General features: G+C 43.4%; 2 protein-coding genes across 2 annotated transcripts in view; one reads left to right on the top strand and one right to left on the bottom strand.

Moving 5' to 3' along the window:
* The window catches only part of LOC134401988 (MAP kinase-interacting serine/threonine-protein kinase 1-like), a 758,389-nt gene that overhangs the window by 707,053 nt on the left and 40,248 nt on the right, over positions 1 to 11,088 (top strand). The window lies entirely within an intron of this gene.
* On the bottom strand, positions 6,014 to 6,976 carry LOC134401992 (mas-related G-protein coupled receptor member H-like). The gene is made up of 2 exons (XM_063131357.1): positions 6,706 to 6,976; positions 6,014 to 6,660 (listed from the first exon to the last, which is right to left on the bottom strand). Exons 1-2 carry the CDS (start codon positions 6,974 to 6,976, stop codon positions 6,014 to 6,016), a joined length of 918 nt encoding a protein of 305 aa, XP_062987427.1.

Here is an 11,088-nt window from a genome sequence, read left to right as displayed (position 1 = left end):
CCTTATGACCAGCTATGATGATAGATTGTAATCTCTTGGCATTGAACTGACAAGAGCACATGCCGTGCGAGTATATCTATGTGTAGGGATAGATAACTTTGAAGACTTTCGAGATGTCTTCTTCTGCTTTCCCATGGACATCCTTCCCATACTTTCTACTGGAGCCACCCAGGAAATGACTGTCATTGGAATGAGAATCCTGTGGGTTGTCTCTCACACTCTGTAGCTTTCCACCTCCCAATTCAGTGAAACATGGGCTGAAGCAGCTTTCCCCAGTGTGCTGCTTTCCATACTATTTATTTATTTATTACATTTCTATACCGCCCAATAGCCGGAGCTCTCTGGGCGGGTCACAAAAATGAAAAACATTCAAAGTATAAAACAACAGTATCAAACCATAATATAAAAAACAACATAAAAGCTCAACCAGATCAAAACAGCAGCAATGCAAAATTACAAATTTAAAACACCTAGTTAAATTTTTTTTATAGACTGTTAAAATGCTGGGAGAATAAAAAGATCTTCACCTGGCATCTAAAAGCATATAATGTAGGTGCCAAGCGAACCTCCTTAGGGAGCTCATTCCACAGCCGGGGTGCCACAGCAGAGAAGGCCCTCCTCCTGGTGGCCACCTGCCTCACTTCCTTTGGCAGGGGCTCGCGGAGAAGGACCCCTGAGGATGACCTAGGGTCCGGGCAGGTACATTCGGGAGGAGGCGTTCCTTCAGATAGTTTGGCCCCAAGCTGTTTAGGGCTTTAAATGTCAATACCAGCACTTTGAATTGGGCCCGGACCTGGACTGGCAGCCAATGAAGTTGTAAAAGGTCTGGCGTAATGTGATCTCGCCGGCCAGTCCCAATTAGTAAACGGGCTGCCCTGTTTTGTACCAGCTGAAGCTTCCAGACCGTTTTCAAAGGCAGCACCACGTATAACGCATTGCAGTAATCCAAGCGAGAGGTTATCAGAGCATGGATAACTGTAGCTAGGCTATCTCTGTCCAGATAAGGGCGTAGTTGGTATATCAGCCTAAGCTGATAAAAGGTGCTCTTTGCCACTGAGTTCACCTGTGCCTCAAGTGACAGTTCTGGATCCAAGAGCACCCCCAAACTACAGACCCGATCCTTTAGGGAGAGTGCAACCCCATCCAGGACAGGGCAAACATCACCTCACCGGACAGATGAACCACCCACTAACAGTACCTCCATCTTGTCTGGATTGAGTCTCGGTTTATTAGCCCTCATCCAGTCCATTACCGTGCCCAGGCACTGGTTCAGAACAGCCGCTGCTTCACCTAGGTTTGATGAAAAGGAAAGGTAGAACTAAAATTCCCATCACCTTAGAAAATTGGCCAAGCTGGCTCAAGCTGTTGAGACATGAATTCCAAAATATTTGGTTGGCACCAGTTGAGGAAGATGGACCTGGGCTTTGAAAACATTTTCAAAAACTGTATATGGAATGTGTCCTGGGCCCCAACAGTTGTCAATATTGTTATGAATCATTTTTAAACAGTAGTGTAGATCCTGCCCCAGACTCTTCCCCAGCAGGCATGCAAATAAGCAAATTGTTCTCTCCAGATATGAGATACTCCATGTGGTAATAAGCCAGGCTACATTCTATGGATCAAGTATTGTTCCAGACTGAGAAGTCTCTGCATGCAGCTAAAGCCTGACATTCTATGCACAATTGGAAAACAGGAATCGACGATGAATGCAACTCAAAAAAGGGGTACAAACAAGGCAATACACTTCCCTTCATGTTTACTTGGAAGAACCTAGAATGAATCATCAGATCTATGATAAAATTGTAAGATTTCATCTCTTGAAGCCATCAGAGTTTACTTTCAGTGGTCTCCATTTCCACTGAACATGTATCCTCTTCCTTTAACATAGGGTGACCATATGAAAAGGAGGACAGGGCTCCTGTATCTTTAACAGTTGCATAGAAAAGGAAATTTCAGCAGGTGTCATTTGCTTATATGGTGAACCTGGTGAATTTCCCTTTTCATCACAACAGTTAAAGCTGTAGGAGCTATACTAGAGTGACCAGATTTAAAAGAGGGCAGGGCACCTGCAGCTTTAACTGGTATGATGAAGAGGAGATTTCACCAGGTTCCCCATATATACAAATGACACCTGCTGAAATTCCCTTTTCTATGCAACCGTTAAAGGTACAGGAGCCCTGTCCTCTTTTCATATGGTCTCCCTAACTTTCCAACAGTCTTGTGACACTCCGCAAAGCATCATCAGTGACCGAAAAAGGATGGACAAGTCCCGATCGCGTTCTGAACCTCCGGTTTACCTGAGAAGGCTTGAGCCTTTGTTGCTTCCAAATGGTATAAAAAATTGATCTTCGTTCATGTATTTGGATTGGTTTAGGCATACATAATCCATTTGAATTATCATAGCTGGCTAGGGAATTCTGGGGGTTGTAAACTTTTTTTTCTGTCTAAACATGCATAAGGATTGTATTCTAAGTAGGGGTGTGCACGGATCCCCCGCTCCGCTTCACTTGCAGATCCGCAATTTTCAGAGCGGGCCGCTTCGCCCCACCCCCGCTCCGCCCACTTCTGCTCCGCTCCGCTCGGAGCTCCGGATCCGGATAGGAGCTCCGTTTTTTCCCCCCATAGGGTTGCATTGAAAGCTAAAAAATTATACAACTTTTTTTCTGTTCAAGTTAGAAACCTCATGTTTGGCACCATGACACCTCATGGGGGTATACACATGCATGCCTAGTTTCAAGGCAATCCCATCATCCCCTGATTTTTGGGGAATTTTTGAAAATCGGGCACCCCATTCACACCCCTTGGGATAGCTCCGTCAATTTGCATGTTAGAAACCTCAAACTCGGCACCATGATAGCTTATCCATGTGTCCACATGGACGCCAAGTTTCAAGGCAGTCCCATCATCCCCTGTTTTTTGGCAGGGCTTAAACCTGCAGACCTCTCAATGGGGCCATTTCAAAGGAAATCCCAACATGCCATGAATTGGGGAGTAGAGATCAACCTATATGAATCTTCTTCCACACTTGAAAAATGGATTTGGAACTTGAGCACAGGAAGGACTTCTCCCCTGAGTCAAAGCCAGACACACACAACATCCCTGCAAGGCGGGCAGGGGAGGAGAGAGGGAAGGCAGGCAGGCAGGCAGCAGACATTTCTGGGGACATAAGGAAGTGAGCCAAGGATAAGCCAGTAATGCATATAAAATGGAATAAATAAATAAATAAATAAATAAACGAAGGAGGGGTGGAATTAAAAGCAGCAGTGTTGCTGAATAAACAACAAGAACTTTTAAAAAAAGGCTATATCTGTCTTTTACCAGTTATAGGGGGATGTGCCCGGGGGAGAGGGAAGCAGCTGCCAGTTCAGCTCAAGAAAGCCATTGCTTCACCAACAGCTCTGAGAAGAACTTGAGAAGTAAACGTTCACTTCAACTCATAATAGGCATCGCTCCACCACTAAGAGAGTAGAACGCTCACTTCGACTCATGATAGGCATTGCTCCACCGGGTTACTCTCTTTGGAAGGCTCTGATGGCCTTCCAGTACAGGAGAGAGTGGGGGCACGTCCACAATGAGATGCCCTAGGGGAGCTCATCGCCTTGCACCACATCTTTTCAGTTGTTCCCCAAAGTTAGGGTGGGTAGCAGTGCTCTCTTATTATTGGCTTAGTATATGATTTCAGGTTGTGTTTGTGCATTTGGTGGGGCTACTGTGTTAAAAAACACTGGGAAAAGTCCGTTCAGATTAAGAAAGAGAAGTTTCCCAGAATCCCAAGTTACCCGTTTTGCCTATGCCCTCCTCTAACTTTGGGATCATGTGATCATGACCGGGAGCTGACTCTGCCCCTCAGCCCTTTGAAAAAGGTATTTTTTCCGACGATTTTTTAAAAAATTCTAGCGCGCGACCCGCACCACACAGAGAGCTGAGAGTAGTCTCAAAATGACCCCCATCCACGACTCTCTGTGCACAAGAATTTTCAGAATGATAGCTTAAAAATCAACCCAGTTATCCCCAATTCTTTTCCTCAATGCAATCCTATGGGCGAAAACCGCCGTTTGACACGCACTGTCCGTTTGTTTACCCAATTTTTAAAAAATTCTAGCATGCGACCCGCACAACGCAGAGAGGTGAGAGTAGTCTCAAAATGACCCCCATCCACGACTCTCTGAGCACAAGAATTTTCAGAAAGATAGCTTCAAAAACAACCCAGTTATCCGCGATTATTTCCCACAATGCAATCCTATGGGCAAAATGTTTTCAAGATGGCGATTGGAGCGCTCCGCCTGAAAGAGGAGCTCCGAAAAATGGCCACTTCTCTTCGCCTTGCTTCTAGGGGTCCGTGGTCCGCTTCTACTCTGCCTCTGGGTAAGGCGGAGCAGGCCAATTCGCTACTGCTTCTCCGCTCCTAATCGGAGCGGAGCACATGCCTAATTCTAAGTATATAACTTCGAATAGACATATTTATAACGTCTGAAGCTTAAACAGTATTTTTGCTCATTAATCGAGTAATGGCAACATCAAATATGTATTTTGACTTTAAATAAGGAAATAACACACTTTTAATTTTCAGCATCCTTCAGAAAAACTCTTATCCTTGTCATTACATCTTAAATTGATTAATCCCTCCATTGATCCTTTGACTTTGGCAAAATCTCTCTTTTATGTTTTTTGGGTGGGGTGAAATTCAGTGTTGGTGGAAAAACTCACTGGCATTTCTACTTATGCATTTATTTATTTATTTAAAACATTTCTTGGCTTCATTTGTGGCAGAAGCCCTCACAAGGCAGCTTACAACAATAAAATACATAAGAACAGTTAAAATATTGCAAGCAATAAAAATATGAATGTAATAAAATAGCAATTACAAACAATATAACTACACAATAAGGACATAAGAAGAGCAATGCTGGATTAGACCATGGGTCCATCTAGTCCAGAACTCCATTCACAAAATGACCAACCACCTGTCCATCAGGAAACCACAAGCAGGACATTATGCAACAGCATCTTCTCACCCATGTTCCCCATCAACTAGTGTACATAGGCTTACTGTCTTTGATACTGGAAGTTGCACTTAGCCAACAGGACCAACAGCCATTGATAGTTTTCTATTCCAGAAATTTATCCAACCCACTTCTAAAGTCATCCAAAATGGTGGCCATCACTACATCTTGTGGTAGTGAATTCCACACTTTAATGGTGTGCTGGGTGAAGAAGTACTGATTTTTATCTGCTTTAAATCTCCCTTTAATTAGCTTCATGGGAGGACCTCTTTGGGTTCTCGTATTACGGGAGAGGAAGAAGAAGGTCTTCCTATCCACATTCTCTGCACCATTCATACTTTTGTACGTCTCCATCATGTCACCCCAAGCTAAACAATCACAACTGTTGTAAATAACACTAGCAACCACAGCTGCAACAACAGTACTAATTTCACAAGAAATGAGATGTTTTCAAGGCCTCCTTAAAAGCCTGCAAAGAGAGCGCAAGGTGAACTTCCGTTGGGAACCTGTTCCAAAGCTGTGGGGCCCCTGCAATGAAGGCCCCACACTTTTGGACTGCCATTCACATTTAACTCATCATAATTTGGCCCCATTCCTAGGGATACTCTTTGGGAAGGGTGTAGGATGCCTGCTGATCGCTAGCATTTGGGGGGAATGTTTCTTGCTTGAAGGTCAGGTAGGTGTATAACTACTTGTTCTTCTTTGTTGTGCCCTACAGGCTAACCAGCTTGTTGTGACCTATCAGTGATATCAGAATAGGGGAGAAGATACCATGGACCTCCTTGTTGGACTTTGGAACGTCTTTATTTCCAGGAGAGGGATGAAGAGAGATGTGTCCTAAAGTACTTCTTTCGTCACAACTTAGTCCATTTTCTAAGGGAAAGAGACATCACCTGCTTCAAAGAAGCTGATCTAACACAATTATTGAAATGTCTTAAGGAATATACACCAATTGAAAAATGAAGGGGGTGTTTTTTGTGACTCTTATAAAGGTGGAGTAATAACCGTGTTTAAACTGCAGTTTCCATTTCCTCCTCTTCCCTGAAAACTCTCTGGAGGATAATTTTCATATTCTCTCTAGACTGGCTCTTCTTTCTCCCAACTAGGAAATATATCAGTGGATTAACACTGCTGTTTATGGCAGCACCCATGAGGGCATAGTCAAATAGATGTTTATAATCCGTGGATTCAATTCCAAAAAAGGCGATGAATAGAGTAGCATTCAGTGGAAAAGCAAATATAAGGAAGAAGAGGAGAGTAAGCAAGATTGTTCTTAAAAGTCTTCTCCGGTGATTCTTTTTTGATTTAAAACAGACTTTGATAAAAAGGATGAGAGAGGAGATAGCCATGAGGGGAAGGCAAAGCAAGGCATTTGCAATGCACTGGTAGTCCATTGTGTAAAAAAGGTTAAACCAAATAGTCAGATGGGGAGTGATGGAAATTGCAAAGAGCAAGGAGAAGATGACCCATATGAGAGCACACACAGTGGTGGACAAGTGTGTTGGCCGGTGGCATCGATGCCAAATTGGGAAGAGGACAGACACACACCTCTCGATGCTGATGGCTGCCAGAAGGAATTGGCTAATGCTGTATGTGAAGAAAAATAATAAGTAAAAGAACAGCCATGCCAAATGCTTAATCAAATACCGTAATACATCTATATATACATCAACAATAAAAATTATAGAAAACATTGTTAAACATAGTAGGACCAGCAGGTCAGCAACAGCCAAATTCAGGATGAAGGTTGTAAAAGGCTTCCTTTTTATACGGAACCTAAGAAGCCAGATGACATTTCCATTCCCAAGAAGTCCAAAACAACAGATTAAAAAAATTGCCAACCAGAAAATAGGGTCCGGTGTAGGACGTTCACTTAAGTCGTGACCTGAGCTATTATTGGTTGGGACAGCAGTTCCATTACAATCCTCTGTAGCCTCCAAAGAGGAAAGGGATGTCAGGTTGGAATTGTTCATTATGTTCAATCTCTGCTTTGGGACAACTTCTTCTGTGGATGCACCAGCTAGAAGACAACAGAGAGATCAGATCAGTTTCTTGCAATGAAGCTGAACCATCATGATAGTTGTACAGTTCAGCCTTGAATCACTGTCTTCATGCCTTGAATAGGTTTCAATATCCACTTATTCGTTTGGCTAACTGGTAATGGAATGTCATTGCTGTTGCTGTTGGAAAAGGGGAATATATAAATGGAAGTAGACATAGCAAATATTGCTCTTCCAATTTCAGGCTAACACAGCAGTAGGCATTTGAATTCTTTAGCCTTTGACAGGCAGAGCAGTTCAAAGATATGGGGCTTATTTAGTTGCTTTGTGATATGTATCTCCCTTTCTATTAGGGCTATGATCCACTTCTCTTTGATTCAGAGAAGCAATAGCGAATTGGGGGCTTCGCCTCCATAATAGGTGGAGGAGAAGCGAGTTGGGGGATAGTGAAGCATAGCAAAGAGAAGTGACCACAAGTGAATCGATCCTCTTTTTGCGAAGCGCTCCACCCGCCATTTTGGATATTTTTCCCAATAGGATTGCATTGCAGAAAAGATTAGCATATAACCTTTTTGTGTTGAAACCCACATCCCTGAAACTTGCTGTGCTTAGAGAGTGGTGGTTGTTGGTCTTTTGTGGAGATGTTCAGACTCTTTTGTCCTGCAGTTTGCTTGCTATTAATTTGTTTAGAATGGCTTAAAGTGGGAGGGGGTAAGGTTTTTTTTTTTAAGCTATGATAGGCAGATTCAACTCCCAATCATGATCACCTGATGAAGCATCCTCCAATCCCAATGTTGGAGGGGAGAATAAGCAAAACGGGATACTTAGTAACTTGGGATAATGTATAACTTTTCTTTCTTTGTCTGAACAGACTTTTTCTAGAGTTTTTTTGAAACAGTAGCCCCACCAAACGCACAAACACAACCTTAAATCAAATACTAAGTAAATAAATAACAGATAGGAAACACAGCACTGCTACCCACCCTAACCTTGGTGAACAACTGAATGGATGTGGTGCAAGGGGGTGATGTCCATAGGGCATGTGGACATGCCCAGTGCACTCTCCTGCCCTTGGAGGGTCGTCAGAACCCTCCAAAGGGTAGCCAACAATGGAGAAGCCAAGGAGCACCATGAGTTGAAGTGTGATGCAGCTTCTCAAAGATTGGTACCTAGACAGGACCAGTCAAATTGGCACAATAGTTCCCCCCTCCCCCTGGGCACGTCCACTTTCCTCTTACTGGTAAAAGACAGACATAGCCTTTTTTTTAAAAAAAAAATTGTTGTTGTTGTGATTCAGAACACTGCTGCTTTAATTCCACCCCTCCTGTGTTTATTTATTTATTTATTTAATTTCTATACCACCCCATAGCCAAAGCTCTCCTGGCTTTCCCTCTTCAGTGAAGTCAGGCAGGCTTTAATTGTGGTTCAAGTTCTTATTATCGTTGTGATTATTATTATTAATATTAATAGTACTGCTATTATTAACATTATTATTATTGTTTACTAATGGCTGTGTGATCACAGTGTAGTCAATCAACTCTGAAGCAAGGATCACAAAGCTTTACTCTTATCCTCCCAGCCCCCTATTAGTTATGGGATGCAAAAGAAAAGGCATCTCTCTGTGGTGTTCCCACCTCACAGGGACGGTTTGAAGCAATCCTTGGCTCACTTACTTGCGCCCCCAGAAATGTCTGCTGCATGCCTGCCTTCCTGCCTCCACCTGGGTGCTGTTGTGGGGTATCTGCTGGGACTTACTTCCCCATAGATCTATTTATTTGTTTATTTATTTAATTATTTATTGCACGAAGCTCTCTGGGTGGTTTACAAATCTATGGCATAGTTGTACATCTCTGCCTGCCTCTCTGCCCTCCTGGTGCCTGGGAGATGTACCAGATGATGGGCTTTGTGGTTCAACCATGCTTGCTCCCAGTGCTACAGAGGCATGCTGCCTGTCCACCTCTGTGCCCGCCCCACAGGAATGGTTTGTGCATGTCTTGCTTTGACTCAGGGTATCCTTCCTTGTGATAAAAGGCAGCTGCATTGGACGCTCACCCTGTTTAAGCTTTCTTGGTGTATGTGTGTGTGAGTGTGTGTGTGTGCATTTTAAGTGTTTCACCTGAAATGAAGATCCTTATTTAGAAAAAAATCTTTATTCCCTCAAACCATCTGTCCTATTGATTGCTAATAGGGGCAAGCGCTTTGCAATGGATCCCTATGGTTTCTCTATGGAGAGTTCTGTGCTATTATTGATGCCCTATGGGTATGCACTTTGCAATGGACCCTTATGGGCAGGTATGGAAAGAAGTTGGAGTAAATCCCATTTCTGAAAATGGGGTGTGAGATTTTCAAATATTCCTCCAAAATCAGTGGAGGCTCGGATCGACTTCCAACTGGGCATCAATGTGGATACATGGATAAGCTCTCTTGGTGGTGATTTTGAGGATTCTAACTTGAAAACTGACAGAGTTCTCGAAAGGGGTGTGAATGAGGGTTAGGGGGTGATGCTTAAAAGGAAAAAAAATCACCAAAAATCAGGGCATGCTCAGATTGGCTTGAAACTTGCCATGAATGTGGATCTATGTGACATCTGTGAGGGTGCCCATTTGCAAGTTTGTATCTGTAAAACTGTTGGAGTGAATCCCATTTCTGAAAATGGTGTGTGGGATTTTCAAAAATTCCTGAAAAATCAATGGAGGCATGGATTGACTTCCAACTGGGCACGAATGTGGATACATGGATTAGATCTCATGCTGCCAATTTTGAGGTTTGTAATGTTAACAGAAAAAAGATATAGGCACTTAGATTTCAATGCAAGTCTACGGGGGGGGGGGGGGAAACGGAGCTCCGATTCGGATCTGGAATTCCGCAGCAAAGTGTAGTGGACCACAGGCGGGTCAACATGGAGTGGAGCAGACCCAATCCGGAAGTTGCAGATCGGGATCCGAAGCGGATCGGGGTGTGTGTCTGTGCACAGCCCTACTTTCTATCCATTGCTGAATGCAGAGAATGCGGCAAGATTACTTTCTTCAGCTAGCTTTATGTAACAATAATCCAAGGAAGACAACCAGGATGATCAGGACTCTGGAAACAAAGCCCTATGAGGAGAGACTGAAAGAACTGGGCATGTTTAGCCTGGAGGAGAGAGAAAGTGCCTCTTTTGCTGGGAGAGAGAAAATTCCTCAAAATAAGGGACAGGATTTGGACTTGTAAAAAGCATACCAAGGCTGGAAGCCATTTTGAAATGTGTATAGTGTGGAGGGACCCCAAAGGGTGAGCCCCCTTTGTTCACTGAGTGGTAGTCAAAGACTCTCAAGACACAATTTCTCTCTCTTTAGAAAGTTTATTACGAACAGCGCTGCAAGATGGTAGCCCTCAGACGACCTGAGGAACTGCCCAATAATTTGAGGAAAGGCTAACATATTTAGAGGGTTAGTTCCTGTTAGAAACAACGGAAGAACCTTCCCGCCAATCATAATACAGTTTTGCAATACAGTAACCAATGATAGACAAGGCATTTATGCATGTGTAGAGTGCAAATAATTCTAAGACTAGAAAACCAATACATACATGGGTATTGCAATGATTTAAGCAACTATACATGCATCTGTTCCCATTTTGCAGTTTAGCTTGCTTTGAAAATATCTCCCTCCACCCTCTAACTGCTTCTGTTGAGATACAGTCCTGTGGCATGTATTTCAACATAGACCGTTAGTTGTGAAAGTGGTTTCAGTCTTAATATATGTCAGTTACGCTGAAAGCATGAATCTTATGATTTATAATGAAAAGGCCAAAGCCTAATACTGGACACCTGTGCAAGTGCTTTACACAGGCAGTCACAGAGGCAGTCAGAAGCAGCAGTCAGTGATGATGATGGGGGCACAAGTCAGTGAGAGCCCAAGACTGTGTCGATTTTCAATCGTGCAAAAATACAAACCGAGCCAGCAAGGTGAGCACAGTGGTTCAAAAACAATAGACAGTGAGGCCCTTTCTGCACCTAAAGATTATCCCAGGAAAATGGAGGGTTCGTCCCTGCCTGCTCCCAGGATCCCCTGTGTGTCATTTGGATGCACAGGGATGAGCCCAGG

Source organism: Elgaria multicarinata, chromosome 7 (assembly GCF_023053635.1).
Source record: "Elgaria multicarinata webbii isolate HBS135686 ecotype San Diego chromosome 7, rElgMul1.1.pri, whole genome shotgun sequence".
In the NCBI taxonomy this organism is placed as follows: Eukaryota; Metazoa; Chordata; class Lepidosauria; order Squamata; family Anguidae; genus Elgaria; species Elgaria multicarinata.
The sequence above is the reverse complement of the archived record's forward strand: the minus strand, read 5'-3'. Positions and strand labels throughout refer to the sequence as shown.